Raw genomic sequence first — 26,907 nt, 5'->3', positions numbered from 1 at the left:
AAGACCTAACTTCCGACCTGTGTGAACCCACAAAGCCGCTCACCTGAGGTGTAGGATAAGAGGAAATTTGAACAGGAAAAAAATACCGCGGTTCAGGACAAGAAAGATTATACGTGATAGAATGATTATCACTCCCTGGTTAACTTAGTAGTTTATTATTCTTCCTGCCAAAATTTCAGTGGGCTTGAAAGTCACCTCTCGAGGGAAAAATAAGTAAGAATACTGAATAGATTTTTAAGTGACTGTTGGAAGGCGGGGTCTGTCTGATATGTGAACACTTTCCCAAACTGTTAGAATGACAATAGGGTGCTGGCCCGAGGCCAGCAGGTCGGGAAGAAGGCTGGTCCTGAGTAGGCTGCGTTGTCGTCCTTGGCCTGAGCGTAACGTAGTGTATTTAAATGCTCTGAAGCAGTGGGCCCTTCTGTTGCTGCTAAAACTAACTGCTGCAGTGACGCCCGTGTCCCACCAGGTGAGGGCCTCCATAGCGTCAGGCCCTAGATGTGTTGCTGCTTCATCAGAAGGCAGGTGTGTTTCTAACTCAGGGAGACAGCCCCGTCCACCTTGCCCACCAAAGGCCTGGCGCGGCAGACGGTCCCCTGGGTGATGAGCCCACGCGAGCATCTCACGTGGCTGTGTGGAGATGGCGGTGACGTTGGAGGCCGTTAGGAACCCAGGTGTGGACGAGGGGAAAACACTTGGTTATGAAACAGAAGATTGGGTTCCCTTCCCAGTGTCTGGAGAAGAGGGAATTCATGGAATCCTTGCGAAGTAGAAATTTCTGGAATTGAAGCTCCCGAGCATTGGCGGCACTGTCCAGGCCTCCCCTGGTTTGCTGTCTTGAGAGTCACTGCAGCCAGCGTCTGCGTTGGTCAGGAAAGCAGCTTCTTGCCCAGGAAATGTGTGGCCGTGGGGGTGCTTTGGGGCCCTCTTAACAGGGCTGTCTCTCCAGCTCCTGGACTCGCGTCCACCTGAACGTGCCGCAGGCCAGGCCCCCTGAACCGGACATGTGGGTTTGGGCTGGACAGGAGGCACCTTCCGAGTTGGGCCTGAGTCCTTATGCTGCCAGGGGGCTTGGTTTGTGGGTGTCACTGAGGCGGGGAGCGGGGCAGGAGGGCGACTGGGCGGCCCTCCTCTTAGACTCGGTGTCCTGGCTTTATGCCAAATGCCATCCATCCTGCAGACTTGGGCCTAAACCTTGGGCCAGAGACCATCCCAGCTGGGCCCCGCCAGCCTCTGGGAGGTGGAGGTGCCCTTAGGCCCCACGATGGCTGAGTCAGATGTGCACAGGTCTACGTGGGGAAAGGCCGTCTTTAGGGGGAGGTCTGTGGGTGACTTTTATTTTCTTCCCTTCACCCTTCTGCACTTTCTAGTTTTTCTATAACATGTATTCTTGTTAGTGGGAGAGAAAAACTCCGCATTTGTCTGTGAGTTGAGGAAACAGGCCCTCATTGGACCACAGTGGAGCTTGCACCCCTTTGCGTGTCAGGAGGCAGCCCAGCCCTACCTCAGGACCCCAAGTGGCCTCTGAGCAGCGAGAGGGCCTCCTGCTTCTTTGGGGGCCCAGGGTGAGGAAGGAAGCAGCGTGTCCTTCTCAGTGTGTCCCCACCCCTGGGCACCCAGCTGATGGTGGGCACTGAGGTCGGATGAGAGAGAAAGGAGGTTTCTGCATCCTGGGGCCGTGAACTCCGTGTTGTGAGAGGTCTCCTGCCACTGCCAGACCCCGAGAAACGCAGGAGTGGAGCCGTGTTCTGTGACCCAGAGTGGCCAGGAGAACATCACGCCGGGTGTGTGTAGTCTGCAGGGCCCCATCTCAGGCTGTATGACTGGACGGGAATTGCACCCCGGGGTCCTGCTGCACCCCAGCCTGGGGTGAGGACAGGCGTCCTTCTATGCGTTTACCCCCCAGCATTCTCTAAGGTGGGCTTGTATCTCTGCCTGTTCTCTGACAGCAGTAACTAGAGTTCAGCTCTGTTTTGAGATTTCCCAGAAGGGGTGGTGGGGGGCGGGGCACCCTGGGCCTGGGTCTCCGTCTGTGCCTGTCCCTCTCCCCAGGAGACGGGGGCCGGTGAGACCATGCTTGAGCCTCTCTTTCAAACTAAACTCGGTTTCTCAGGGTTGGAAGCTCTGAAGAAAACTACCGGCTCATGAGCCTTTATTTAATTCACTTTCTGTGTAAGTTTTTCAAACCCAGCTTTTCCTTTTCTTCTTTTTCAAAAGAACAAAACATCCCCTGGGGAAGAGAGTCTCGAGTCAGTGCAGCACTGTCACGGCTAGAGAAGCCGCTGGAAGACATTCTTCCAGAACTTCCCGGTCACTCCTGGTCAGCCCTCTCACACGTGGCAGCACCGGGTCTCCCGTCGCTGCCGGGACAGGGGCCCAAGGCTGTCGTCCCCCGTCCTTTCTGCCGGCTGTAGGTCAGACCTCATGGCTGTCTCAGGCCCGAGGAAGGATCTTGCCCACAGGCCCTCCAGGGTTGTATTTCTTTAAGAAATACTGTGATGTGTTCTTTTTTTTTTTTTTTCAGATCTAAAATGGATTTTATGAAAATTGGTGTGGGGGGAGCAAAAGTATATAAAGAGAAAAATAAAGTCATTCAATTTGTAGAATTAAAAAAAAAAATCCCATGAGGCATCATTATATGGGCAAGCTCCCAGTCTGTCAACAGATGACTTTTGTCTCTAACCAGATGAGAAGGCCCAACTCAGGAGCCCCGGTAGGATTGTTCTCGACATTGCTTGTGCTTTGCTCCAGTGCCCTCAAGATGCCAGTTGCCTGGGGCCAGCGCACCACCGTGCAGGGCCCTCACCCTGTCGGGGGGCAGACGGCCCGGGCGGTGCTGGGCTCCAGCCTGAGATGGCCTTGCGGTTGACCATCTGTGTGCTGCCCGGGGCCCTCCACTGCTGTAGTCGCAACCCGGCTGGAGCCACAGCTGCGCCTCTGCCACATCTGGGGGCTCTTCCATCGAGGGCCTTGGGGGGACCCCTTTCCCAAAGGCTCAGGAGAATCCTTCACGGCCACTGTCCGTGCTCCTGGGGGTTGGGGGCCGTGGTGGTGCTGGCTCAGGTTCCTGTTTCTGGAGACAGGTGGCCTGCCGGCCACTCTGATTTGGGAGCCGCCCTCTTCCCTTGGGGTCAGCGGGAGTCAGGAGCTTGTCTTGTCTCTGAGTCTGACGATTGCTCGAGAAGTGCTGGCTTCCGGGAGGGCAGGGGGCCCTTCCCAGGGTCCTGGGCCTGTGGCCTGCGTATGGCTCAGGTGACTGGGGATGTCCTGGAGGGCTTCCCGAGGCTGGACTCTGCCCCTGTCCAGGGGACCATGTGTGGCCCCCCACCACACAGTTGGGGTGACAGCTGTGCAGAGGCATTGGGAGCTGGTCTGGATGTCCCCCCGCCCCGAGACTGCACCCTGTGTCCTGCCCTCCAAGCCCCAGGGTTGACACGGGGTCTCTGTCGCCGCCCAGTTCCCTAAGCACACTCAGCCCCTGGCCTGGATTCATCCCTGACCGGCCTGGTCCCCCGGGGTCCTCAGGTGCAGACCCGGCTCACTCCCAAGTGATGCTCCCTTGCCCATGAGGTGACACCTGGACCAGCAGGGCCTCTGACGCCTGGGAGCCCCTGTAGCCCTGCCTGCCTCTGCTCTGCCAGCTTTGGTGCCTGTCTTTGCTGCTCCCTCCCTTCCTGAAGCCCCAGCCCTCGCTGCTCTCTGCCCAGAGCATTTGGCACGAGCATCTCCTGCGATGAAGGCCCTCCCAGTGTTGCTGCCATGGCCGCTCCCAGGGGTCCTTGGGGCTCTGTTGATTCCGTGTCTGGGGTCTCCTTCCTTCTCCTGCCTGGGAGTCCCTCCCACCTGCATTTTGCAGACTGCAGGGTACATAGTTGGTGCATACTTGCGGTCGGGAGACCCCTTAGGCAGGGCTTAAGGAACCTGCAGCAGTGGCCGGCGTGGAGCTGGAACCTCCTGATGCCCATCCTGGGGCCTGGCGACGATCCCGGCTGGATCCCAGCCGTCTGTTGCAAGCGTGATTCCTGGAGCAGCTCCGACGTCACCCTGTCATGGGCTGAGCCGAGCATGAGCAGGGCAGAGCTTCCAGGGACTGAAGCAGCACGGGGAGCCCGCCGAGCGCCCACTGGCTGAGACCATTCACGGGCTTCTCCCCAAGGGACCCCGAGAGGGAAACTCCCATGCCCTCTTTGCAGGACTGGCGTGATGTTGGGTGATTAAGCCTCCAAGCGTGGTCACAGACGGGAGTGCAGTTCTGGAATTTGAGGCTAGCGCATGTTATCCGAACAGTGTGTGCTTCGGGGCTGAGGGCCCGAGGAGACACAGGTTCTTAGCTTTTCTAAACGTGCTGCCCCCGTGACCTTGTGTGCAAGGCAGGGGCTAAAGGGGCACAGGCCATGGGGCTCTGTCCCCGGGAAGGTGCCTGGCGCTGGCTTGGCATGATTTGTCTGTGGCGATCGTGGGGGGACAGAGGAAGGGGACCCCTTCCAATAAGTTCCCTGCTGGGGTGCTGTCTGCTCAGGGAGGGGCTGGGTCTGGGGTGCGCCTGGCCCTGCTCATGGACCCTGTGGTGCTTGCCCTGTGCCCAGTGCCTTGCCATTTAACCTGTCACGTGTCGGGGAGGAGTGATTGTCACCCTGCCTCATGGATGAGGAAATCGGCACAGAGAGGTGAAGCTGCTTGCCCTAGGATGCCCAGCTGGCACGGATTTGAGCTGGAATTCAAGCCCAGGGCTCCAGGGTCCTTGCTCTGACAGGGTGCCCACTGCCTGCAGGCCTGCAGACTGAAACCGGCCCGTGGACAGGCTCAGCCTTGAGCTGACGCCGTGAGACACTGGCCCTGCCTGGCCACCGTGCCCTCCTGCCACCAGCTCCCTCCCTTAGGCCTCCCGGCCTGTCCACACCTGGAATTTCAGACGGACCGTCGTGCGCAAAGCCTTGGCTGCTCCTGTCTTCAGGGAGTTCACGGCCACATGGTCTTGGTGAGGCCTATGGCTTCACAGAACAGATGTTGAGTCTTCGAGAGATTTATCTCAGGGCGTTAAGATTTCCCAGCCCCAAGGATTCTTTCTAGCCTGGGAGTGTTTGCTGGAGGAATGTTAGTCCCATGAGTGGGTCAGTGTGCTGCCCACCGCCCGCCCCCCATACCTGGTCCCCGGCCCCTGTGGGCTTGAGCTTAGGGCTGGGGGTTTGGCCAGAAGACCTTGACACCCAGAAATAAATGCCACTCACGTGGGGCTCAGGTTCCTGCTTCTCGGTTCTTTTCTTTCAGTTTTACCTTCCCTGATGTGGGGAGACTAAAGATGGTACCGTCCTTAACCTTAATGGAGAAATATAACGTGATGTCTCTGAAAATAATTTTGAAGTATTTATATGGTGGTGGAGAAGGCTGTGAAATTTTCTGTTGGGGTGGGCAAGAGGTAGTAAACTTCACTACTGCATAGCTTTACAAGTTTTATATTACTTTGTTTGATTAGGAAGTCTAATACAGTTTAGTGTAATTATGTGAGACGGTTTTAATAGACATGTATCAGGATGACACTCTCCCAGAATACTCTGAGGAATGGTCTGTGCAGCAGGCCCTCCAGAAGAGACGCACGTGTGAGACCCATGGGGTGACACTGTGAAGGGAGGGGTGTTCCTTATGGACACACAGCTGCATCGTCCAGCTGCTGAGTCCCCTTCCCCAGACCACTCCCGGGCCTGGGAGGACAGGCACTCTGGGGCAGGCAGTGCTTGGGGTCCCCAGGGCTGAAACAGAGTAGCTAGTCTGTCCAGTAGAAATACAGCGAGCCACGTTAAGAAAGGCGGATGAAAGACAAGTGGAATTTGCTTTAATAATGTATTTCATGTAACCTAGTTTACCCCAAATGCTGTATCACATCAGCTTGCAATCAGTATGAAAAATTATTGCAGATCCTTGACATTCTTTTCATACCAGGTTTCAGAATCTGGTGTGTGCCCCTCCAGGAACCACTCCTGTTCCCACCACCAGCCCCCTGGCAGGTGCCCACGAGGCTGGTGGCTGCGTGTGGGCAGCACGGGGGCAGGCCTGCCTCTCTGAGTCCAGAGAGCAGGAAGGAGGTCTGAGTGGCTGGCCTCAGCCAGGCCTTTCTGGCAGGTCTGACCCAGCGGGCGCCCTCTTCTGGAGAAACCAGGCAGGAACATCGGGCTTCCAGCTGACTGGATGAGAGGAAGCCCAGAGACCAAAGCGCTGACTGTGGGGTCTTCGTCCGACTGACTGGATGAGAGGAAGCCCAGAGACCAAGGCGCTGACTGTGGGGTCTTCGTCCGTCTGGTTCCTTCTCTCTGGGCTTAGCTGTCCTTGAGCTGTCTCTTAGGTGCAGAGTGAGTGAGTGAAAGGTGCTCAGTCGTGCCCGACTCTTTGCTACCCCATGGACTACTCTACTGTTCATGGGATTCTCCAGGCAGAATACTGGGGTGGGTAGCCTTTCCCTTCTCCAGGAGATCTTCCCAACCCAGGGATCAAACCCAGGTCTCCGCATTGCAGGCGGATTCTTTACCAGCTGAGCCGCAAGGGAAGCCCCTTGGGTGCAGAAGTTCTCCATTAAAGTTATTTAATATGCATATCTCAGTGACAACTGAAGGCTGAAGGGCGCTACCCCGCCTCCCCCCCACCCTCCACCCCCAGTTTTCATGACACCTTGCGCTCTAGGCCTGAACGTTAGCCTGGTTATCTTTCATTCCCGAGCTTTGCGGGTCGAGGAGTTCGAAGTGAAGGTGCTTGTAGCAACCACACCCCCCCACTCCCTCGTCCCCTTTACAAGAGCATCCTGCCAAGTGTTTTCATGTGTGATGAAAATATTGTGACAGGCAGAGAATTTCGTGTTGCCATGGAAACCTCCCCCTCGCTCATCCTCGGCGAGGTGGGCTTGGCGGCAGGTGCTGCTGCGGGCAGCTGCTCTGCTTTGTTTTGGCTTATTTGGGGCCCTCTTTTCCACTGAGGGCAGGTTAGAGCCGCGGTATGAGAACAGGGGCGTCCCTGTTCACTCCGTCTTGCCTTTGGGGCTGCATGAGGGCCTGTGAGAGAGCGGAGCTCTTGTGGGGATGTTGGGGGTATCCAGGGGTGACAGCTGGCTGTTGGCACCTGGCGCTGTGTCCTCTAGCAGGTTAGGTGCTCCTGGCCCAGCAGGTGGCCAGGCCTGGATGAGACTGGCCCAGCCATCCCTCCTGGAACTTGCCTTACTCTGCATCCGGGGAGAGCTGCAAATAGAGGGTCTAGACCGGGACACGTGGGAGGTGGCCTCCCCCTCTTCAATGTGGGGCTGCAGCCATCGGGCTGATGGGCTCGCTGGTCAGTCTGGACCCGAGAGCCACGGGGCTGGGTCTTGGCAGGGCTGTGAGCCTCTCTGGGTGGTGCGAGCCAGAGCTGGACTGGGCTGTTGGCTGGGGAGACTGTACCTTGCCATGTCTGCTCCTGATGATGGAAAGGTCAGGGGTTGTCTCCTCCAGCCCAGGGACACTCAATGTTTCTCTACTGGGGACCATCTCTGCGCTGTCTGGGCAGGACCCCAATTGGCTCCCGTTCCGGGGTATGCTGGGCTTGGCTGTTGTGCCCGTGTGTGACACCCACCCTCCCCTTCATGCACAGGGCCCCCAGATGCCAATGGCACTCTACACCTGCCCTACAAGACGCTGGTCTCCGCTGTTGGAAGCATGGTGCTCAGTGAGGGAGAAGCCCAGCGGCTCATGGAGATCCTGGCCGACAAGGCGGGCATCATGCAGGACACATGGCACAAGGTGGGCCCCTCCGCCATGTTTGGTGCCACTGCGGCTGCGGGTAGCTGGCCAGGGGCCACCCCCACACCCCACCTGGTCCCAGGGCCCCCGCCTCCCTGGGGCTTGCCCAGCTGCACAGAAGGTCCTTGAAACCCCTCCACCTGCCTCCTCGCCGCCCCTTTCTGGGATGGCTGGGTAAATCAGCCCGGCCGCTACTATAGGAGGGGCATCAAGGTGGGTGCAGGAGCTGGCCCGCTGGTTTGTGGCCAGGGCTTGGGGCAGGAGGGAAGGTGCTTGCCTGTCTGGATTTTCCGCCTCTGGTGCAGGGCCATGAGCTGCCCCCAGGAAGTGCTGTGGGGCACATTTGTTCCTTACACAGAGCCTGCATCATAGGTAATTTTGCCAGAGGATTTTGTGGTGCCTCAGAGGTGAGAGATGTCTGGGGAGTGTCCTGAGAGCCAGCCTGGTGGCCCCTGTCCCAAGGCCACTGGGTTCTTTCAGCCCTGGCCCCTGCTGAAGGGGGACGGGCCCTGGGGTCTCAGGAGCTCTTTGCTCAGTGAGCTTCTGTCCGTCTCCTGGGCTTGAGTGGCTGGAGGTCATGCTGACCACACACCCCCATAAGAGAGGCCTGGCCTCAGGCCAGTACACCCAGAATACACCCTCCCCCACCCCCAGCCCGGCCTCCACTCTTCAGCTGGCCCCACACAGCCGCTCAGGGCTGGGCACTGAGCCGGGAACGATGGCCAATGGCCCCCAGCAGGCCAAGGAGAGGCCCTGACCACCATCAACCTGGGTTAGGGAAACACCATGCTCCCCACAACTGCCCCCGGGGTCCAGAGCTTTGGGTTCAAGCAGCTCCTGCACCTGCGGGCCCGAGGCCTGACGGGCCGGGCAGCTGAGGTGGGGCCTCCCCTCCACGTGTGTGTGCAGTCAGCAAGGAACCACTCCCGCACTATCCAGCCAGGGCTTTGCTCGTGGGTCAGGGTTTGAGGGCTGGACTGGGGCTCAAATCCTGTGTCTGCTCACCTCCTGTTAAATGTGGCTCTGTGGGCCTCTCCAGGCCACTCAGAAGGGCGACCCTGTGGTGATTCTGAAACGCCAGCTGGAAGAGAAGGAGAAGCTGCTGGCCACGGAGCAGGAGGACGCGGCCGTTGCCAAGAGCAAGCTGCGGGAGCTCAACAAGGTGGGGCCGGGGTCTGGGCCCAGTGAAGACCCAGGACTCCAGGAGCCTGGGCTGTGCCCATGAGCTCCCGTCTTGGGGGTCCGGGCCACCCCGACATTGGTGGGGGGGTCTTGCTCAGGGGCAGTTGGCACACGGCTGCTCCTGTCACAGCTCATCTGGGGTTTTTTTGCCCTCGTCTCTCCTGGGAAGGAAGCCCGGGTCCCTGAGGGCTGGCGACATCCCTTGTCTTGAGACAGCCGTGCTTTCCCAACAAAGCGCTGTGTGTGCCTGTCGCATCCTCTCTGTGCCCGGCCTCTCTGCGGGGCAGCAGGTGCAGGGAGGTGGCCTGGGCCTCAGGACACCCCTGGCCCTGAGCCCTGGATCCTTTCATTCACGAGGAGTCTGAGTTTCTGTCCTGAGTTAGGGCCTTGGCTCCAAGCCAGGGGGGATGGTGTGTTTGGTGGGGGATGGACGGACAGACAGCTGGAGTGGGGGGCTTATCAAATGCTCTGGGTGGTGCTGGCCTTGGTTTCACCTGATGCACTCCTACCTCCCTGCCCTCTGCTTTCTCCAGGAGCTGGCAGCGGAAAAGGCCAAGGCAGCTGCCGGGGAGGCCAAAGTGAAGAAGCAGCTGGTAGCCCGGGAGCAGGAGATCACGGCCGTGCAGGCGCGCATGCAGGCCAGCTACCGGGAGCACGTGAAGGAGGTGCAGCAGCTGCAGGGCAAGGTGGGCACGGTCACGGGGCGGGGTGGGGGCGGGGCGAGGGGCTGTTCTGTCTGGCTGGCGAGATGTGCGTGTGTTTAAAGAGCACTTTCTGAAAATACTCCAGTCCCAAGTGGTCACGTTGGGACATGACCATCCCTTATTCTAGGGGCCTGTCGGTCAAGTTTGCAGCCTCTCCATGACCCTGGAGTCTTGCTAGCTCTGCCTTCTCCCTACGAGATTGGGAGGACCCAGCAAAACAAGGGGCCTGAAATCTGCACTGTCCCAGTGGAGGGCCTGGCTAGCTCTGCCCTGAGGACTTGGAGCCTTGCTCTCTCTCCTCTACCCCCCGCCCCCGGGGTAGCAGGGGCTGTGCCAAGGGGGTCAGAGAGCAGGAAACAGGCGTCCTTGGGGTGGCTGTGGGCTCTGTGCTGTCTCAGGACCTTGGTCAGCAGCCGAGTGAACCAGCACGCCTGGGCTTTGGGCTGAGCGCTCTGCTTGGGGATTTTGTCTGTGAGCTGTGAGCTTGCCGACCTTGTTCCCGAAGTGGCTGTCCTTGCGAGGTTCTGATGCCCCTCGGATGCCCTTTTAGATCCGGACGCTGCAGGAGCAGCTGGAGAACGGCCCCAGTGCGCAGCTGGCCCGCTTGCAGCAGGAGAACTCCATCCTGAGGGACGCCTTGAACCAGGCCACGAGCCAGGTGGAGAGCAAGTAAGCCCTGCGTGCGCCCCAAGCTGCACTTGGCTCCCAGGGCCCGCCAGCCAGCCTCCCACCCCAGCCCCGGGGGCTGGGGGCCAAGTCTCTGCCCCCCCCGGGGAAGCAGAGCAGAGCTGGTCTTGGCCAGGTTTCTTGCCTCCCAGGGTTGGGGGACGGTTTTGTCTGTCTACTTCACCTGGTCTGGTACTGTCGCTTGGCTGGACAGTCAGTCCTGCCATGAGGAAGTGTCTCTTGTGCCAGGGAAGGAGGTGGCAGGCTGACAACCTCCTTGCGCTAGAAAAGGTGGGCCTGGACCTGCCCCCTCAGCTCTCCTGCCCCCCTGGACTGCCTGCCTGGTCCCGAGAGCCAGCTTCTGTGCAGCACTGAGGGGGTCTCTCCTGTAAAATGGCACAGCCTCCCACTTTATGTGGCCTCCCAGCCTGGTCGTGGTCCCACTGGCTGGTGAGTCCTGTGTGTGGACTCAAGCCTGCCAGCGGCCCTGCCCTCGGGGTGGAGAGGCCTGTCCCCCCGGCTCCCAGGGCTCGTCTGGGCCCAGATCAGCCATGAGGAATCAGTTGTTGCTCTCGGCTCGGTGGGCTGCTTTCAGGCCTGTGTTGCTCTTTGCTCTCACTGAGCCACCCACCCTGCTCGTGAAATACCATTTTCAACAAAACACATCCCACCCCACGTGGCTAACGATACAGAGGGGCTTCAGCGGGGTGGGGTCCAAGACTCGGGCAACGACTTAAGAAAGAGCCGGGGCCCCGGAGGACGGGCTCAGGGTTGCCTGTCCCCAACACCCCAGGCAGCTCTCAGGGTACACAGGAGCCAACTCAGCCCTCTCCTGTCCGTCATTCCGGGGGCTGGTGACTGTCTTGCAGGCAGAATGCAGAGCTGGCCAAGCTCCGGCAGGAGCTGGGCAAGGTCAGCAAGGAGCTGGTGGAGAAGTCGGAGGCTGCGCGGCAGGAGGAGCAGCAGCGCAAGGCCCTGGAAGCCAAGGCGACCGCTGTGGAGAAGCAGGTCCTGCAGCTGCAGGTGAGGGGCGGCGGCCCCCTCATGCCGTGCACCCCGCCCGCCAGGCCTCTCCGCCTGGCCCATCCGGCCACCCGGGGTCGTCTATCCTCAGCTGTGACTGTGGCTGTCGGAGACCCAGGCAGGGCTGGGACTGGAACCCTCAGCCTAGGTCTTGTTACTGGTGATGCCTGGTCAGCATCAAGTGGGCGCCATCTGTGTGCTTGGCATTTGTTCTAAACACGCCCCAGCGTTAATTCTCAGCTAATTTCCCTTGTAACCCCATGGGGTAGATACTGGTATTATGTGCCATTTTTCCAGAAGGGAGCGGGAGGCACAGAGTTAAGCAAGGCCCCCAGTTCACTCAGAGCCAGGACACGAGCCCCCAGGCATCACCCACCCTGTGTCATCACAGGTCCCCACACAGCCTCTGGCTTCAGCACCTGGTGGGGCTTCTTCCTTCTCAGCCCTGAGTGTGGCCGGGAGCTCATAGTTACCCAGGGGGACACCTGTGCCCCGAAGGGAGGAACCCCCACAGGGCACCGGGCAGCTCCCCATCGGCCGAACGAGCCTCACACCCCCCAGCCGGCCTGTCTCAGGGCAGTTGTCACCCGCTGTGTGTGTGACTTCTCGGGAAAACACATGAACCCGGGAGACCCACGCGGCTTGGCTGCTGCTTCTGCTCAGTCACTGGAGCTCAGCTGCAGCACGTCGCACTGTGCCACAGAAAGGGCCAGAAGTCTTTTGAGACTGCTGTGTGCGCAGGGGACCCAGGGCAGGCACAGATAAGCAGGGGGATTGTTTGGGTGGAACTGAGGCAGATAGTTGGATGCAAAGTGGGGTCTGGCCTGAGCAGTGAGATGGGACTAGGCCCTCTGGGGAGGGCCTGGTGCGTGTGCCCCGATGCTTCCAGGGCTGGAGCCACCACTCCCGTACCAAGTTGTCATCATCACTCTCGTCAGGAAGCCCCAGGCTCTGTGCATCTCCTCCCGCTCAGTCTTGCCATCCTCGGTCACACAGAGTCCCCACAGTGTTGACCCTGAGGCCCCGGATTTTCCAGCTGTAACGTGGGTGTGATGGTGGTGCCTGTGTCTTGGGGTGGCCGGGACTCACCACGCTGACACGTGGGCGCCTCGACAGCGCCTTGCCCAGAAATGCTCAGCAGCTGTGACCATTTCCAGGTCCCACTCAAGTGAAAATGGGGTGACTGTTGGTCTCACCTGCAGCGTCTTCCCTGGGTGCCCACTCTTCAGGGCTCAGGATGGCCGCCTGGCCTTGTCTAGGGGGTGAACTGACCTGGATATCCAGGCAGCTTCTCTGCTTTGTCAGTGCGGGGTGGCAGGGAGTGAAGAGCTCTGGATGGCAGAACCAAGAGCCCAGCCTCCCGCCCACACCCTCATGGCCCCCTTCCCTCGGCTGGTCCCCAGGCATCTCACAAGGAGAGCGAGGAGGCCCTGCAGAAGCGCCTGGACGAGGTCAGCCGGGAGCTGTGCCGCGCGCAGAGCAGCCACGCCAGCCTCCGGGCAGATGCCGAGAAGGCCCGGGAGCAGCAGCAGCAGATGGCCGGTGAGGGCGGTGAGGGGCCGGCCCCGCGGGGCAAGAGCACCCAGGACCCTGGACTCCTGCACCTGCTGGGGGACGCACGGGGGTGCTTGGGGTCAGGCCTGGGGTCTGGAGGACTGGCCGTGGGGGCTGGATGTGGGAGGTGGGCTCCGGTAGAAGACACTACCACGAGGGCCGCTGCTGGCCTTCTCCTTCCTCAGTAAGGCCCAGAGCCAGGTCTAGAAGTGGGCCATGGTCCCCCGTGCTCAGGGCACCTGCCCCCCTCAGGAGGTGGTGAAACGCCCAGGGCACTGCGGGCCCCTGGAGAGGCAGGGCAGGCAGTCCATTGACCAGGTCGCACAGCCTTGTGCTCGACAGACTTCCAAGTGGCTGCTGTGACCTGGAGCAGGTCCTAGAAGTGGCCAGCAGCATCTGTGAAGGGCTACGCAGTAGTGATCTCGGCTTTGTAGGGCAGATGGTGTTTGTCACAGCTGCTCAGCTCTGCTGCCACAGTGCCCACACAGCCCAGGACAGACAGGCTTGGCTGTGGGCCGGGAAAGCTCTATTGACAAAAACAGGCTATGGGGCGGGATGGCTCAGGGTTCTAGGCTGCCGCCCTCTGCTGTGATGGGCCTGGTGTGGCTTCAGGTGGTCAGGGGAGGCCTCTGGGGAGAAAGGTCTGGATGACGGGAAGAGGCCTGCCTCACAAAGGCCAGGAAAGGGCAGAAGTGGCTGGCACGGAGCCCCTGAGGAATGGGGACAAACTTGAACTTAGACTGTACAAGAAAGACCGAGGAGGTCGGCGCTCAAGGCTGGAGATGGCATCAGTGGCCAGTGTGGGGGCAGACAGGCGGGCCTGGGTGACTGTCCTGTGGAGTGATGAGGGCTAGGAGCATGGGTGGGGGTGGCGGGACCGACCCCACTTGCCCTTCCGGATGCTCCCGCTCTGGCCCAGGAAAGGACCGAGGGGCAGAGTGGCCCGGGGACCAGGGCTGGGCCAGGCAGCCACAGAGGTGCCCTGGGGGATTGGACCAGCAGTGGGCATGGATCCCCAGGCCTCAGAGATGAGTGAGGGGTGGGCATGAGGAGGAAGCCCTCAGCAGAGCCCCATACGTGTGGGGCGAGCCCCGGGCCAGGGGCTGTGCAGAGTCAGAAGAACGTGGCCGGCGTTCTGAGCCGTGGTGGGATGTTGTGGAAGTCGCCAAGGCAAGAGGACATGCTAGGAGCCCCCGCCCTTGTCTCAGCAACGTGAGCCGGTCTCCCAGGAGCAGGGTTTAGACTCTGCAGCAGACACCCATTCAGATCCCATCATTGCCAAGTGGTGGGGGCGCTTTGTTGTTCCCTGGTGTGCAGAAGCCTGGTGGTGACTCTCCACCAGCTAGCTGGTGGGCTGCCCCGGGTGCAGTGTGTGTCTCGAGCCCACGGGTGTGTGCTGGGCAGCCTGGGAGCATCTGTGCCGGCGACCCCCTATCCCTGACCCACCGGCCGCCCCTTCTGCAGAGCTGCACGGCAAGCTGCAGTCCTCCGAGGCCGAGGTGAGGGGCAAGTGTGAGGAGCTGCGTGGTCTCCATGGGCAGCTAGACGAGGCCCGGGCACAGAACTCGCAGCTCACAGAGAGGATCCGCTCCATCGAGGCCCTGTTGGAGGCCAGCCAGGCCCAGGATGCCCAGGTCAGCACCCCTCTCCTGGGGGCCCTCCACCCACCCCACAGGGCCCCCCACCCGACGACCTACCGTCCGAGGCGTGTGTCCTGGTAACCACGGGTCTCTTTTCTCGTTCCAGGCCAGTCGAGTGGAGGCTGACCAGCAGCAGGCCCGGTAAGAGGGGGCAGGGGCCCAGCCTGGGTATAGGATCCGGGGAGGACCCCTGAGAAGCCCTGTCTTCCCCACCCCTCCTCCAGTGCCTGTGGGGAGCAGGAAAGAGGGCAGGACCCAACCCGTGGGGAGAGTGGCCGGGCCTCCAGCTATCTATCTGTTCATCCTTCCATCCATCTCTGGACGGGAAGGGCTGGCTGGTCGGGGGTTTCTCTCCATGTCTACGGGAGGAGGGATTTTAGGGCTTGAAGTCATAACTCAAACAGAAAATGGGTCACGCACTCCGAGTGGAGAACCTGGGAGGTTGCCCAAACCTCGGCACAGCTCTGGCCGTGGTGCAGGGTCCCAGCTGACCAGATGCGGGGGCTGGTGCTGGGTGATGTTGGCGGCCAGCCCCAGGCTACTGAGACCAGGGGGCTGGATCCCTTGGAGCGACCGTCACCTTCGAGTGTGTGGCCCTCAACAGGTACCTGCCGGCTCACGGGGTGGTCCCGGCTGCTGTAGCCGGGGGCCCTCAGGGCAGCCACGTGGGGTGAGGCCTGGCCATGTCGTCCATCCCTGTGCAGGTGGTCAGCCTTGTCCTGGGCTGTCTGCTGACCAGGCTCCCTTGTTCTGGCTGCTACTGCTGGTGGGTCACCTCCCTGGTTCCTCCAGGCCACGGCCCGCATTCCCGGCTTCAGATCTGAAGGCTGGGGAAGGAAGCTGGCCTCTTGGAGGCCCCACAACGCCTTGTTGGAGACTCAGAAGCAAACCCTCTCCGTGTGGCTTTCCAGACAGCTCAGGGCAGCTTTGTTCCTCTTGGCATTTGTGGGGGTAGAAAGGTTGTGTTTATTTAGCGTTTTGTTCTTGTATTTCAGGATCAGGTTCTTGGACCACACAGCTAATTTATAGGTACTTGGGTCATGTGGCAAATAGGATCAATTCTAGTGTTTTCCATCCTGCAGATGTTTGACAGAATGAGGGGTTTTTAAAAATTTTCTTCTCAGACTGTTTATCTGGAAGTTGTGACTAGGCTAGGCTATCCTATTCTGGGGTGGAGGTGAGTGATCCAACCCCATACATTCTAAAACGTACCTCAGGCAGTAGCCACCAAGCGGGGTGACTGTCAGCATGTCCTCGTCACCCGCTGGCTGTGTCTTCTTCCTTGGGGGCGCTCTTGCAGGGATTTACAGGGGGCCAGCTGCTACAGAATGCTGGCAGCTTGACGGAGAAGCTCTCAGGAGTCCCAGTGGTGCTCTGAGGGTGGGGTCAGGTTCTGTGGCCTGAGACTAGCATCTTAGAAGTCCACACCAGCCATTTTCAAGGCTGGGTGCAAACTGTACTTAGAATGACAGTGAGGGTCAGGGCAGGCAGCACACAGCCCTCCCGAGGGTGTTGAGTCTTCACACACTTCCTTAGGCTGGCAGTCCTGAGCTGTTCACTGTGGCCCTGGTGAGAAAATCAGAACACGTGTTCCCACTGGGGGCGTCCTCGGAGGGACTTCCTTCCTGACCCTGAGCCGTCCTGACTGTGCTACTTCAGGTCAGCGCTAGTGGCTTCCTGTACTGTTCTAAGTTGAGACTCAAAAGATGACATGTTAAAGTGTCCATTTGCAGCCTCTTTCTCAGGACAGCCAGATACGTTCTAGAGCGTCCACCCTGAGCCGTCTGGGTGATGGGGGCAGACAGAACTACGCGGCCTTGAGTCTGGAGAGAAGCGTGAGGAAGTGGGGCTGAGTCCTGCTAGCTCCCCTGGTGTCTGGGGTCTTCTTGGGCCAACGTCTCAGAGCCTGGGTGCAGGACTGAGGGGGAGCCTTCGGGTCCCGGCAGAGCCAGGTTTTGGACACAGGGTGGTCGCGGCAGGAAGCCAGGGCCTGCCGGGCACCGCCAAGAGCAGGAATGTTCCTGATGGGCTGCAGGCGACGGTGCTGCCTAGTGTCCTCCGAGGAGGCCCAGCCGCGTCTCTCAAGGGCAGCTGTGGTCCTATGGAAGGGCCAGGGCCACAGGCTGTGGGACAGAACGGGACCAGGCAGCAGCAGGAGTGAAATGAAAGTCATTCAGTCGTGTCTGACTCTTTGCGACCTCTTGAACTGTACAGTCCATGGAATTCTCCAGACCAGAATACTGGAGTGGGTAGCCTTTCCTTTCTCCAGGGCATCTTCCCGACCCAGGAATAGAACTGGGGTGTCCGGCATTGCAGGTGGATTCTTTACCAACTATTAGGGAAGCCCTTAGCAGAAGAAAGAGCACCCCAAAAAGCAACGGTCCAGGGCCTGTACTGGCACTGGCTAGGCGTCTGCTCTGACCTCTCCTGTCCAAGCAGTTCTGTCCCCAAGTGGGACTCTGGTGGCCTCTGGGCTCTCGGGGAAGGGGCCTAGGCAGTTGCCCAGGCTCCTCTGAAACCTGTGCCTTGTGAGGGAGGGGCCTGACCCTCGTCCCAGACCCCGTGTGTGCCCCTGGGCGCCTGGGACAAGGAGGGGCCCCAAGACAGGCCCTGTGGGGGCTGCAGGCCTTGAGAGCCAGAAAGTGACCTGCTATCTGTCCCCAGCCTCATGGAGCTGGAGTCACAGGTGTGGTGCCTGGAGAAGGAGGCCACAGAGCTCAGGGAGACGGTGGAGCAGCAGAAGGCGAAGAACAACGTGAGTATGGGGCTGGGGCGCCTGCTGTGTAGACAGGGCGCGTCTGCGGGACCTTGGCCGCGTCCCTGGCCAAGGCATCTCCCAGAGCCTCTGCCTATGCCTCCCGAGGCCTGGCTGGGCCAGAGTCGGCCTCCGGGTGGCGGGAAGCTCTTCTCTGAGGAGCCAGTGACTGCCCTCCTCTCCCCACCCCCAGCTCTGCAGACAAGTCTCCCTAAAAGGCACTGGGTCACCCCAAGCCGTCTGGTGCCAGTGCTGCTCAGCATGCCCTGTGGGGTCTGGAGGCAGGTCAGGGAGGTTCGCCTGCCCTGCAGAGACCAGCCTGGCTGTTTACCATGCCCCTCTCCTCCCAGGACCTCCGAGAGAAGAACTGGAAGGCCATGGAGGCTCTGGCCTCGGCTGAGAAGAGCTGCGAGGAGAAGCTGCGGTCCCTGACCCAGGCCAAGGTCAGTGTGGGCTCCAGGCTGGCCTTGGTCAAGCTGGTCAGCAGAGCTTGCAGCCGTGTGAAGGGCAGCCCTGGGCTCAGAGCGGCTCCAGAGTCCACCCGGGGCCCAACCCTGCCTCTTCTTGTGTGCCCTCTGCCCTCCCTCCCGCCTGTTTCCCCTGGAGAAGTGGGGAGCAGTGAGTCCTTTGTGCTGCTTCTCAGCTGGGCCTTGCCCTCCAAGGCCACAGGGGCACCAGGCTTGGTCTGTCTGCGTGGACTTTGTTGGTGTTGCTCTTCTGCCCTGACATCTTGTCCCTGAGCGGTCCCCCTGAGTGCCCAGGCTGACCACCGCACTCCCCTCTTAACCCTGCCCGGACTCCCCACAGGAGGAGTCGGAGAAGCAACTCAGCCTGACGGAGGCCCAGACCAAGGAGGCCCTGCTGGCCCTGCTCCCGGGGCTCCCCACCCCCACCAACCAGGTAGGAGGCGGGGTGCCTCCTCTGGGTGCCTCCCTCCCATGGAGAGGTGTATCCCATCCAACAGCAAAACATTTCCGTTGCAGAGTTACGCTGAGTGGTTGCAGGAGCTCAAAGAGAACGCTTGCATGGAGTTGTTGAAGCAGCCGCAGGCGAGCCCGGAACCCTTGGTGAGCACGGACAGCCATCCAGCCTCACAGCCTGCACTGTCCCCTGGGGGTGCCTGGAGCCGGTCATCAGGCTTTGGCTCACCAGCCTCCCCCACCCCTCCCCTTCTGCCTCCACCCTCAGGACTTGGCTGCCAAGCTGAGGGAGGCGGAGGAGACACAGAGCGGCCTGCAGGCCGAGTGCGACCAGTACCGCAGCATCCTGGCTGAGACGGTGAGGCCCGGCGGGGAAGCCCAGTGGTTGGGGGTCCCGACCGGGTTGCTGGCTCTGTGACCTTGGGTGGGCACGGCCCCGCTCTGGGCCCTGTTCCTGTGGCTGAATGGTGAAGAGGGGTGCTCAGGGCGAAGGTCTGGGGCGAGTCCAAGGCGGGAGGGGAGTGGTTGGCTCTTCTGTGACACCAGGAGTCCAGCCCTTGCCCTGAGGCCGGTTCTTCCTGGGCTGCTCAGGCCCACCTGCTGCAGACCCATCAGAGTCCCGACGGCTTTGTCTTCTGCATGCTGGCCGGGCGGCGGGGGCTGGGGGGGCCTCTCCAGGGCTGCCCTTTCCCCGCTGCATGGCCGGCAAGGCTGGGATCTGAACAGGGTGGCCGCTGGGGTGGGGAGGGAGCTGGGGGATGTATGTGGGGTCTGCAGGCCGTGCTCATGGCTGCCCCAACAGGAGGCCATGCTCAAGGCCCTGCAGAGGAGCGTGGAGGAGGAGGAACAGGTGTGGAAGGCCCGGGTGAGCGCCGCAGAGGAGGAGCTCCGGGAGGTACGCTGCCCGAGGCACCCAGGGTCCGCCTGCCCGTGCCAGGCTGCCAGGGCGGAATGCCTTCAGTGCTGGGGGACGCCCACAGGGTCATCTGGGTCACTTGGGGAGGTCAAGTTTTGGTGACGCCACATGAATTGTGGTTGCAGAAAGACTCGACAGCTGAACCCTGGTCTCCAGGAGACCCCACCCCCAGGAAGAGGGGCGGGTCACTCGGCGGGGCAGGGGCACCATGGGCTTCCTGGGATGGATCCTAGGACAGTTGCGAGGAGCCGCGGCAGCGCGTCCCTGGTCAGATCCCCCAGGCCTCATGCTTGACTGCCCCTTCCTTGTGCTTTGTAGTCACGGGTCACCGTGAAACAACTCGAAGAGGTTGTCGAGAAGCTCAAAGGGGAACTCGAAAGTTCTGATCAGGTGCGTGGGGGCTCTGGGCAGAGAGCGCCGTCCTCTGACGGAGGCTCCTGTGGTCATTTTCTTTCCTGGTCCACATGTCCCTGCTTTTCCTTATTGAGCGGTTGCGACCTCGGGGTGGCTGGAGGCAGCACGCCCAGCGTGGTGCACCGTGGTTTCTGCCGTGGCTTCAGGAACTGTGGGGGGAGGGTGCAGAGTAGCCCCGCCATGCTTGTCCATCCACCCTGACCTTGGAGCAGGTCCCTCAGCACCCACCTTGCAAGTAAATCTCGAGGCCTGAGAGCTCATCCTGTCCCGGGGTGCCTGCGTGTGCCTCCTGCGTGTCCCCGAGGTGCCGAGGAGCCTGGGTGCCTCCTGGAACCGTCAGGCCGCAGAGGCGCCCCCCCCTCAGCCCCTGTCCCTGGGCTGGCCAGCCCTGGTCCTTGTGGTCGTCCTGTTCTCATTCCACCCGTTTGTGCCCTCTGACGCACGTCCTGTCCAGGTGAGGGAGCACACCTGGCGCCTGGAGGCCGAGCTGGAGAAGCACGTGGCGGCTGCCAGCGCCGAGTGCCAGAGCTATGCCCAGGAGGTGGCGGGGGTGAGTCCCGTCCCCGGCAGCCCCGAAGGCAGGGCTGGGTGAGGGCGGCCCGCCTGGCAGCGCGGGAATTCCTCCACCTGGTGCAGCGACACCATCCTCATGGGCAGGCATTGAAACGTGACATTCAGGCAGCAGAGAGGACAAGCTCAGCACCCCAATTCTGATGTGATCTAAGACTTCTGCCTTTGCTTTGTAAGACACTCCGTAAACTTGTGAAGGCCTGGGAGAAGCCATGTCCTGAACGCCATGCTTCCCAAGTCTTAAAAAGAGCAGAAGTTGCCGGAGGCTGCCTCCCCCCTGCCCTCCCCTGCAGGTTCCCAGGGCGGGTGCTTGCATGTGTTGGGTTCCCTGAGAGGTGCTCACAAGAACTGGTCCTCTCTTCTTTCTCCCACCACCTGGCTCCATTTTCTCAGTTGAGGCAGCTGTTATTAGAATCTCAGTCTCAGCTGGATGCAGCCAAAAGCGAAGCCCAGAAACAAAGCGACGAGCTCGCCCTGGTGAGTGGCCATGGTGTGACCGCTTATGCTATGGGGGCCGGGTATGCATGTTCCCACGCCCAGTCGGAGGGGGTGTGGGTGGGGTGCTGGAGGAGCTGCTGGCACGTTTGCTCGACCCTGGGCCTGTGGCTGCTGGGACCACAGTGTGGGCCGGAAGGTCCCCCCCCTCGCTTTGTGCACCTCAGTGCCGCATGTGCCACATTCCCCGGGAGTTGCTGGGCTCCATGCCACTGGCCTTGCAGTGAGTGGAGTGTGTGCACAAGGCCAGTCTGGGCCCCTTGGGGGTCCCTCAGCTGCAGTTTGACTTGGGCAAAGGGTCTTGGTGCTGGCCTCCTGCCCCGCCAAGAACTTGCAGGGGAGCCCACACAGGCCACGCTCATCAGAGCAGGTCCCCCAAGGGGCCGTGGCTGCCGAGAATGCCTGCGGTCCTCCTGGGGAGCTGCGTGTGTCCAGCCATGCCTCAACACAGACCCAGTCTCCCTGTTCCAGGTCAGGCAGCAGCTGCGTGAGATGAAGAGCCACGTGGAGGACGGTGATGTGGCTGAGGCCCCCCGAGCAGAGCAGGACCCTGCCGAGGTTAGAGGGGCGAGCCGGGTATTGGCCACTGACACTGCGCGGGCTCCTCCACCCAGTGCAGGCCGGGGACGGCAGCCCCGACGCCTGATGATCGCCAGCCCCGCTCTGCCCAGACACCCCGCTTCTGAAGAGACGCAGAGTAGAAGGAAGGGCGAGGGCTGGTGTGTCTGGTGGGGCACTCGCCCTCCAGACCCCTGATCCAGCCAGCTATCAACAGCCTCCCCGTGGTGGTGGCGGCCTTAGGGTGGGATGGCCTCCTGGGCCGGGGCTCACATGGGGCTGAGGCTTCTCTGTCCTGGGGTCTCACCAAAGGACCCCATGTCCCATCGGCATCTCTCTCCCATCACCCAGCTCCCTTCCCCAGCGGCTGGGCCCTGCCTCCCCCAGGGGAGTGTCGGACCGGCTATAGCGCCCAGGCCACCCCGTGTGTCCATGGCAAGGGCAGGGTGGGGTTGCCCTGGGTGCTCAAGAGGGTCCCGCCTGCCCCAGATTTCAAACGTGTTTGCCTGCAGCTGAAGACGCAGCTGGAGCGGACGGAAGCCCTGCTGGGGGACGAGCAGACGCGGCGGCAGAAGCTCACAGCCGAGTTTGAGGAGGTCAGGGTGCTGCTCAGCTGATAGTTGTCCATCAGGGCCCTCGTGGGTCAGGGTGGCAGGGCTGGGCCAGCTGCAGTCCACCTGGGGGACTGTCACTCGCTTTCTGTATGGGTCCTGATGCACGGCGCCCCCCCCCCAACCCCCCAGGCTCAGCTCGCGGCAAGTCTGCTGCAGGCGGAGTTGGAGAAGCTCCGTTGCACCAGCGCCCTTGGGTCTTCGGAGGTGGAGGAGGCTGCGCAGCTGAAGGTACTGGGGCACCATCACTCCACGCTCCCTGTCATCCCTGGAGGCCCCCTGGGCATAGTCCACCCTAGTTTAGGGGTGGGTGAGGTGGAGGAGTATTCCTGAGCCTCCAGTAACACAGACAACTGGATCAAGTAGAACTTAAGGCCAGTGTTCAGCAGCCAGTGACCCTGGGGGCTACAGCTTCGAACAGCCCTGTAGAAACGCTCCTGATTGTGGCCAGGAGACCGTGTCCTCCTGGGCCTGGTGTGGCCCCACAGGCACAACCAGGGGGGCGGTCCTGCTGCATGTCATGCGTGGGCTGATCCCCTTCAACCCTCCAACCACAGGAGAGGCTAGAGAAAGAGAAGAAGTTAACCGGTGACCTGGGACGTGCGGCCACCAAGCTGCAGGAGCTTCTGAAGACGACCCAGGAGCAGCTAGCGAAAGAGAAGGACACGGTGCAGAAGCTGCAGGAGCGGCTGGATAGACCAGTGAGTGCCAACCCCATGGGGCAGGGGCTAGGGGTGCCCAGGACCCTGGAGAAGGACAGCAAGGAGACATGGACTCAGGCTGGAGGGGTGAGAACAGAGATTCCTGAAAACTGCCCTTGGTCCCCTGCCAAGCCCTCCATGTCTTCTCCAGCCCCGGGCCACTCTGGTGTTGGGCTGCAGACCGTAGTTAGGGTGGGTTAGGAGCCGGGAGTGAGCGCCCCACCCCCACTCCCTGGCCAGCCTCTCCCCTTCACCCTCTGTCCACAGGAGGACGGCAGCTCAAAAGAAGGCACTTCTGTCTGAGTCTCCTGGAGAGAAAGAAGTTACTGTTCAACTTACCAAAATGCCTTACACATTCCTTACAAATAAACCAACCGACAGCGTTATCCAGGCCCAACTTCGGTAGCTCTGAGAAGCCATAAAGACAAGAGTTTCTTAGCACCAGAAGTAGATCTTCCAGACCCAGTTTGTACAAGAAGAACCTTTGTCACATTCGAGAAACACTATCGCCCTGGCCCGGCCCTGGACCACCAGCCAGCAGACGCCAAAGCCCTCGTCAGCCGTGCCACAGACCCAGGGCTTGTTCTGGGAGGCGGGCCCGGGGTCTGTATATCAATCAGTGCAATTGTATCTTTTGCGGGGTTGGGGGTCGGGTGGTTCTGGTGCTGAGTCCCTAAGGCTGCAGAGCAGACTGGAAAGTCACAGCCAGCGAGGCAGCAGCCCCAGTCCCCGGAAGATGCTGCCCCCAGAACCGACGCGTGACTCCTGGGTGTTAATGCCATTAAAACCCGCGTGTCGCCCGGCACTCCAGTCTCGTCCCATCTTCCTTGGGGGCTCCTTCTGGGAGAGAATGAGTGTGGTTTCTGGTCCCCAGTGCCCACTGGGCAGGGTGAGGGAGCAGGGCCTGAGATACCTGGGGGCCTGATGGATGCATGGACTGGTCCCCACCCTGAGGAACAGGGCTGCAGGTGGCCCAGGCCATGGTGTGAAGTAAGTTCCAGGAATGAACAAGGGATTCTCCATCCTGGCCGGAAACATCCACTCCTCACGAGGGATGGAGACAGGGCGGCCAGCTTAACTTGCCATGATTGTTGGACCCCCATGTTTCCGAGGATCTGAGTCTTTGGTCAAGAGGTGAGTTGGGGGCTTCATAAGGAACCTGGGGTTTAAGCCAAAAGTGTATTTAGAGGCATGGTCATGGGAGTGGTCACATCAACCCAGAAACGGTGAACTGAAGCAGCCCCCAGGGGTCTCGGTGGTACTTCAGCTCAGTCTCAAGACTCAGAAACCTGGGAGAGGGGTCTGACGGACTGAGTGTGGCTGGGGGAAGACAAGCATCTGGATGGCAGGTGCACCCAGATGGGAGGGAGTGGGGGTCTTACCCCTGCCTGAGAGCCTCAGCATCCCATACCTCCAGGCTGGGTTTGACTGCCCTCCAGGATGGTTGTCACCAGCACCTCAAGACCTCAGGGAGGGAAGGTTCTTCTAGCTGCCTTCGGCACCATACACAGGTAGCGGCCAGGGGCTGGGCAGTGCTGACCTCAGGCTGCACAACCAAAACCAGGTGCTGGCTTGCAGAGGGCACTTGGTCCGTGGGCCACCTGACTGCTGAGTGGCACTTACGTGTGGTGACCGTGTTGGGATCATGGTGCTGGAAATTCTCGGATGGTTTTCCAGAGACAGAGCAGGACCTGGAGTTTGCCAGGAGGGAGGAGGGGTCAGGGCCAAGGGGACAGGGGTGCAGAGAAATGGGATGAGGGGCCAGGAGGGTGGGTGAGAGGGCCCCGTGGAGCTGGGTCATGAAGGCAAGGGGTCTGGCCGGCCAGGGCACCAGAGCCACTGAGGTTTCCCAGGAGGGGAGATGAGACCAACCTGTTCCAGACCCCTGCAGGCGGCTTAAGTGGAGAAAGGAAGCCCAGGGCCGGGGGACACAGGCCATGGGTTCTGGGCAGAAGCCTCAGTGGGAAAAAGCTACTGACGATGCCTGACAGGCCACAGGATAGGTTCTCATGTGACATCTCAAGTGCCCGTGGAAGGGGTACCTCCCCCATCCTGCAAAGAATCCCCAGGAAGTGGGAGGAGCTCACCTGGTGAAAGGCAGGGCAAGCTTCTGGCCGCCTGTAATACCTGCTGAGTCTGGAGGCCTGGGGCCTTGCCTTGGCTGGAAGGGAGGCTTGTGACTGTGGAAGCCGTGACCAGCAGCCCCTCACCCCACACCCCTGTGAGCTCCCAACTCAGGGCAGGGCTCATGACTCATCCACACACAGGAACCTTCACCCGAGGGCAGTGGTTCAGGGTCGTTTTCTGGTGAACAGCCGGCCTTGTGTCCTGAACAGGTCACCTGCAGGACCTCCTGCAGGTCCTGCATAGTCTGTGTTTCCACTAAGCTCCCCTCCCCAACCACGCAGCTGAAAAGCTGGGGACCCTTAAGCAGGGGTCCCCTGGTGGCTCCAGCAGTAAAGATTCTGCCTGCAATGGGTGAGACCTGTGTTCAATCCCTGAATCGGGAAAATCCCCTGGAGAAGGGAATGGCAACCCACTCCAGTATTCTTGCCTGGAGAATCCCATGGACAGAGGAGCTTGGCAGGCTACATATAGCCCGTGGAGTCACAAAGAGCTGGATGTGACTGAGTGAATAAACTTAGGCTGGGCAGAAGCTCCTTGAAGGCAAAGGAATGGGGTCACCTCTGGGGAAGGCAGGCTCAAAAGACCCTGGGGGTGCCGAGCTGCTGCCTGTGGGCTTCAGCATCCACGTCTGGGGATGGGCAGGTTGAGGGCCTCGGCCCAAGGGCCCAGCAGCCAGAGGCCTGGCAGCGGCAGCTCCCGGCCAGCAGGGGGAGCCTGTGGACCTTGCTGTCCAGGGGCCAGGTCCACCCTCAGGCCCAGGAAGATGGGGGAGGTGGGGGTAGATGGGGGCATGGAGAGGCAGCCACCTACCCCGGACCCCAGGTGACAGGAGAGCTGGAAGCTCTGAAAACATCTACGTTCCAAGATTCCCAGGGTTGACCTGAAGCTCAGGGTCTCACCGCCCATTAGCAGCCCCTCTAGATCTGGAAGCCCCATTGCAGTTTTTTGGATCACCTCTGGTCACTTGCGTGGAGGGGGGGGGGGGGTCAGTAAAACGCACAACCCCTGGGATGCCTGGCCTTCAGGCAGTGAAACCACCAGACACTCTCCACAAATGCCTAACAGGACTCAGAGCCCAAAAGAAGAGTTGTTTTCCTTCCTGCCTCAAATGGAACAAAATCTAACTCAGAATTCCAGATTTCACAAATAACTCACCAGGGGTGTGATGGGAGTAGCTTGGGGGGCGGGAGGGGCGGGCGGGAAGAGACCCGAGTGCTGTGTGGGCTTGGACAAGTTACCTTCCTGGACTGGCTGAGGCACTGGCTCAGTAAGTCCCCTTCCAATGCCCCTCCCCAACCATGTAGTGACCTTCCAGCCCCAGCCCAGCTGGAACTTGGTCTGGAGGTGGCTTCCACGTTTTGAAAATACCCCAAATCGTGACAAATCAACGTCTGTCCTCAGGCCCATTCAGGCTCTGAGTCCAAAGACAAGCTGGTAAAGAACGGAAGCCACACATGTGCGCGTGGACCAGCCGTACTCTGAGGGGTGAAGGGCTCCAGGAAAGGAACCCACTCGACCAAGGCCCATCTTTCCACCCGAGTCACCGTGTTCATGGTTTTCTCCGAGATTAATATTCTCAGAATAACTAACTTCACAGCCCAGCTCTAAATGTCTGTTAGCTCTAAACGTCAGTGGTGGTATCTGCTGCCGCTTCCTCGGGGCAGAAGAGCAGTCATTCAATGAACCCTGAGTCAGCTTTCCACCCACTCTTCAGCAATGTGTGAACACCTGTAAAAGTGTAATACGTGCTGGAAGCAGAGAATACCTGCAGTTTTATTCCTCACCAGGGTCAGCTGAGGTCTAAGGCTCTCATTTTGCAACAGTTACCTGTAGTGTTGGTGAGCGAGAATCTAGGGCCCCAACCTCAGGAATCCAGAAGCTCCCCGGCAGAAAGATAAGTGACTCTTAGCATTTCCCAATTTCTGGAGCTGAGTGCCGGGAGCTATTTACATGTCACACCCCTGGGCACTGCGCGAAACCTTCCCCACAGCACCCCACACACACACCTGCACGGAGGCAGGTGCTCATACCAGTGGCTCCACACGTCACAAGGTGAAACCACCGAGAAGACGGTCTCCTCCTGAACCTCCTGGCTCTGCCTGCAAGGCTGACTCTTCACCAGGGCTGTCGGGCCTGCAGTGTTTCTCGGGCGCCTGTCAATATTGAGAGCACTGCTCTGCAGCAGAGAAATTCAGGATGAAAGAATGACAAGCAGCCTGTATGTAACCAGTAGCTAGCACTGTTTTCTAGACAATCTGGAAAGAAGTATTTTGATCAAAGCATAACCTTTCTTTGGCTCCCAAACAAGAGATTA

General features: G+C 60.4%; 1 protein-coding gene across 2 annotated transcripts in view; it reads left to right on the top strand.

Moving 5' to 3' along the window:
• The window catches only part of RRBP1 (ribosome binding protein 1), a 47,917-nt gene extending 24,646 nt beyond the window's left edge, over window positions 1–23,271 (top strand). Inside the window, exons 3-24 of one of the 2 annotated variants that reach the window (XM_069547761.1) lie at window positions 7,609–7,757; window positions 8,797–8,919; window positions 9,473–9,625; window positions 10,194–10,312; window positions 11,179–11,332; window positions 12,736–12,874; window positions 14,351–14,520; window positions 14,633–14,667; window positions 17,191–17,281; window positions 17,632–17,724; window positions 18,089–18,181; window positions 18,265–18,348; window positions 18,470–18,559; window positions 19,004–19,096; window positions 19,436–19,507; window positions 19,986–20,081; window positions 20,495–20,578; window positions 21,068–21,154; window positions 21,667–21,750; window positions 21,898–21,996; window positions 22,323–22,466; window positions 22,734–23,271. In XM_069547761.1, coding sequence (XP_069403862.1) covers window positions 7,609–7,757; window positions 8,797–8,919; window positions 9,473–9,625; window positions 10,194–10,312; window positions 11,179–11,332; window positions 12,736–12,874; window positions 14,351–14,520; window positions 14,633–14,667; window positions 17,191–17,281; window positions 17,632–17,724; window positions 18,089–18,181; window positions 18,265–18,348; window positions 18,470–18,559; window positions 19,004–19,096; window positions 19,436–19,507; window positions 19,986–20,081; window positions 20,495–20,578; window positions 21,068–21,154; window positions 21,667–21,750; window positions 21,898–21,996; window positions 22,323–22,466; window positions 22,734–22,769 — 2,288 coding nt within the window. In that variant the 3' untranslated portion in view covers window positions 22,770–23,271. The remainder of the gene's footprint in view (window positions 1–7,608; window positions 7,758–8,796; window positions 8,920–9,472; window positions 9,626–10,193; window positions 10,313–11,178; window positions 11,333–12,735; window positions 12,875–14,350; window positions 14,521–14,632; window positions 14,668–17,190; window positions 17,282–17,631; window positions 17,725–18,088; window positions 18,182–18,264; window positions 18,349–18,469; window positions 18,560–19,003; window positions 19,097–19,435; window positions 19,508–19,985; window positions 20,082–20,494; window positions 20,579–21,067; window positions 21,155–21,666; window positions 21,751–21,897; window positions 21,997–22,322; window positions 22,467–22,733) is intronic. The other variant, XM_069547762.1, reaches the window with a different exon arrangement.
• Window positions 23,272–26,907: the final 3,636 nt, after the last annotated feature.

Source organism: Ovis canadensis, chromosome 13 (assembly GCF_042477335.2).
Source record: "Ovis canadensis isolate MfBH-ARS-UI-01 breed Bighorn chromosome 13, ARS-UI_OviCan_v2, whole genome shotgun sequence".
Lineage (NCBI taxonomy): Eukaryota > Metazoa > Chordata > Mammalia > Artiodactyla > Bovidae > Ovis > Ovis canadensis.
The sequence above is the reverse complement of the archived record's forward strand: the minus strand, read 5'-3'. Positions and strand labels throughout refer to the sequence as shown.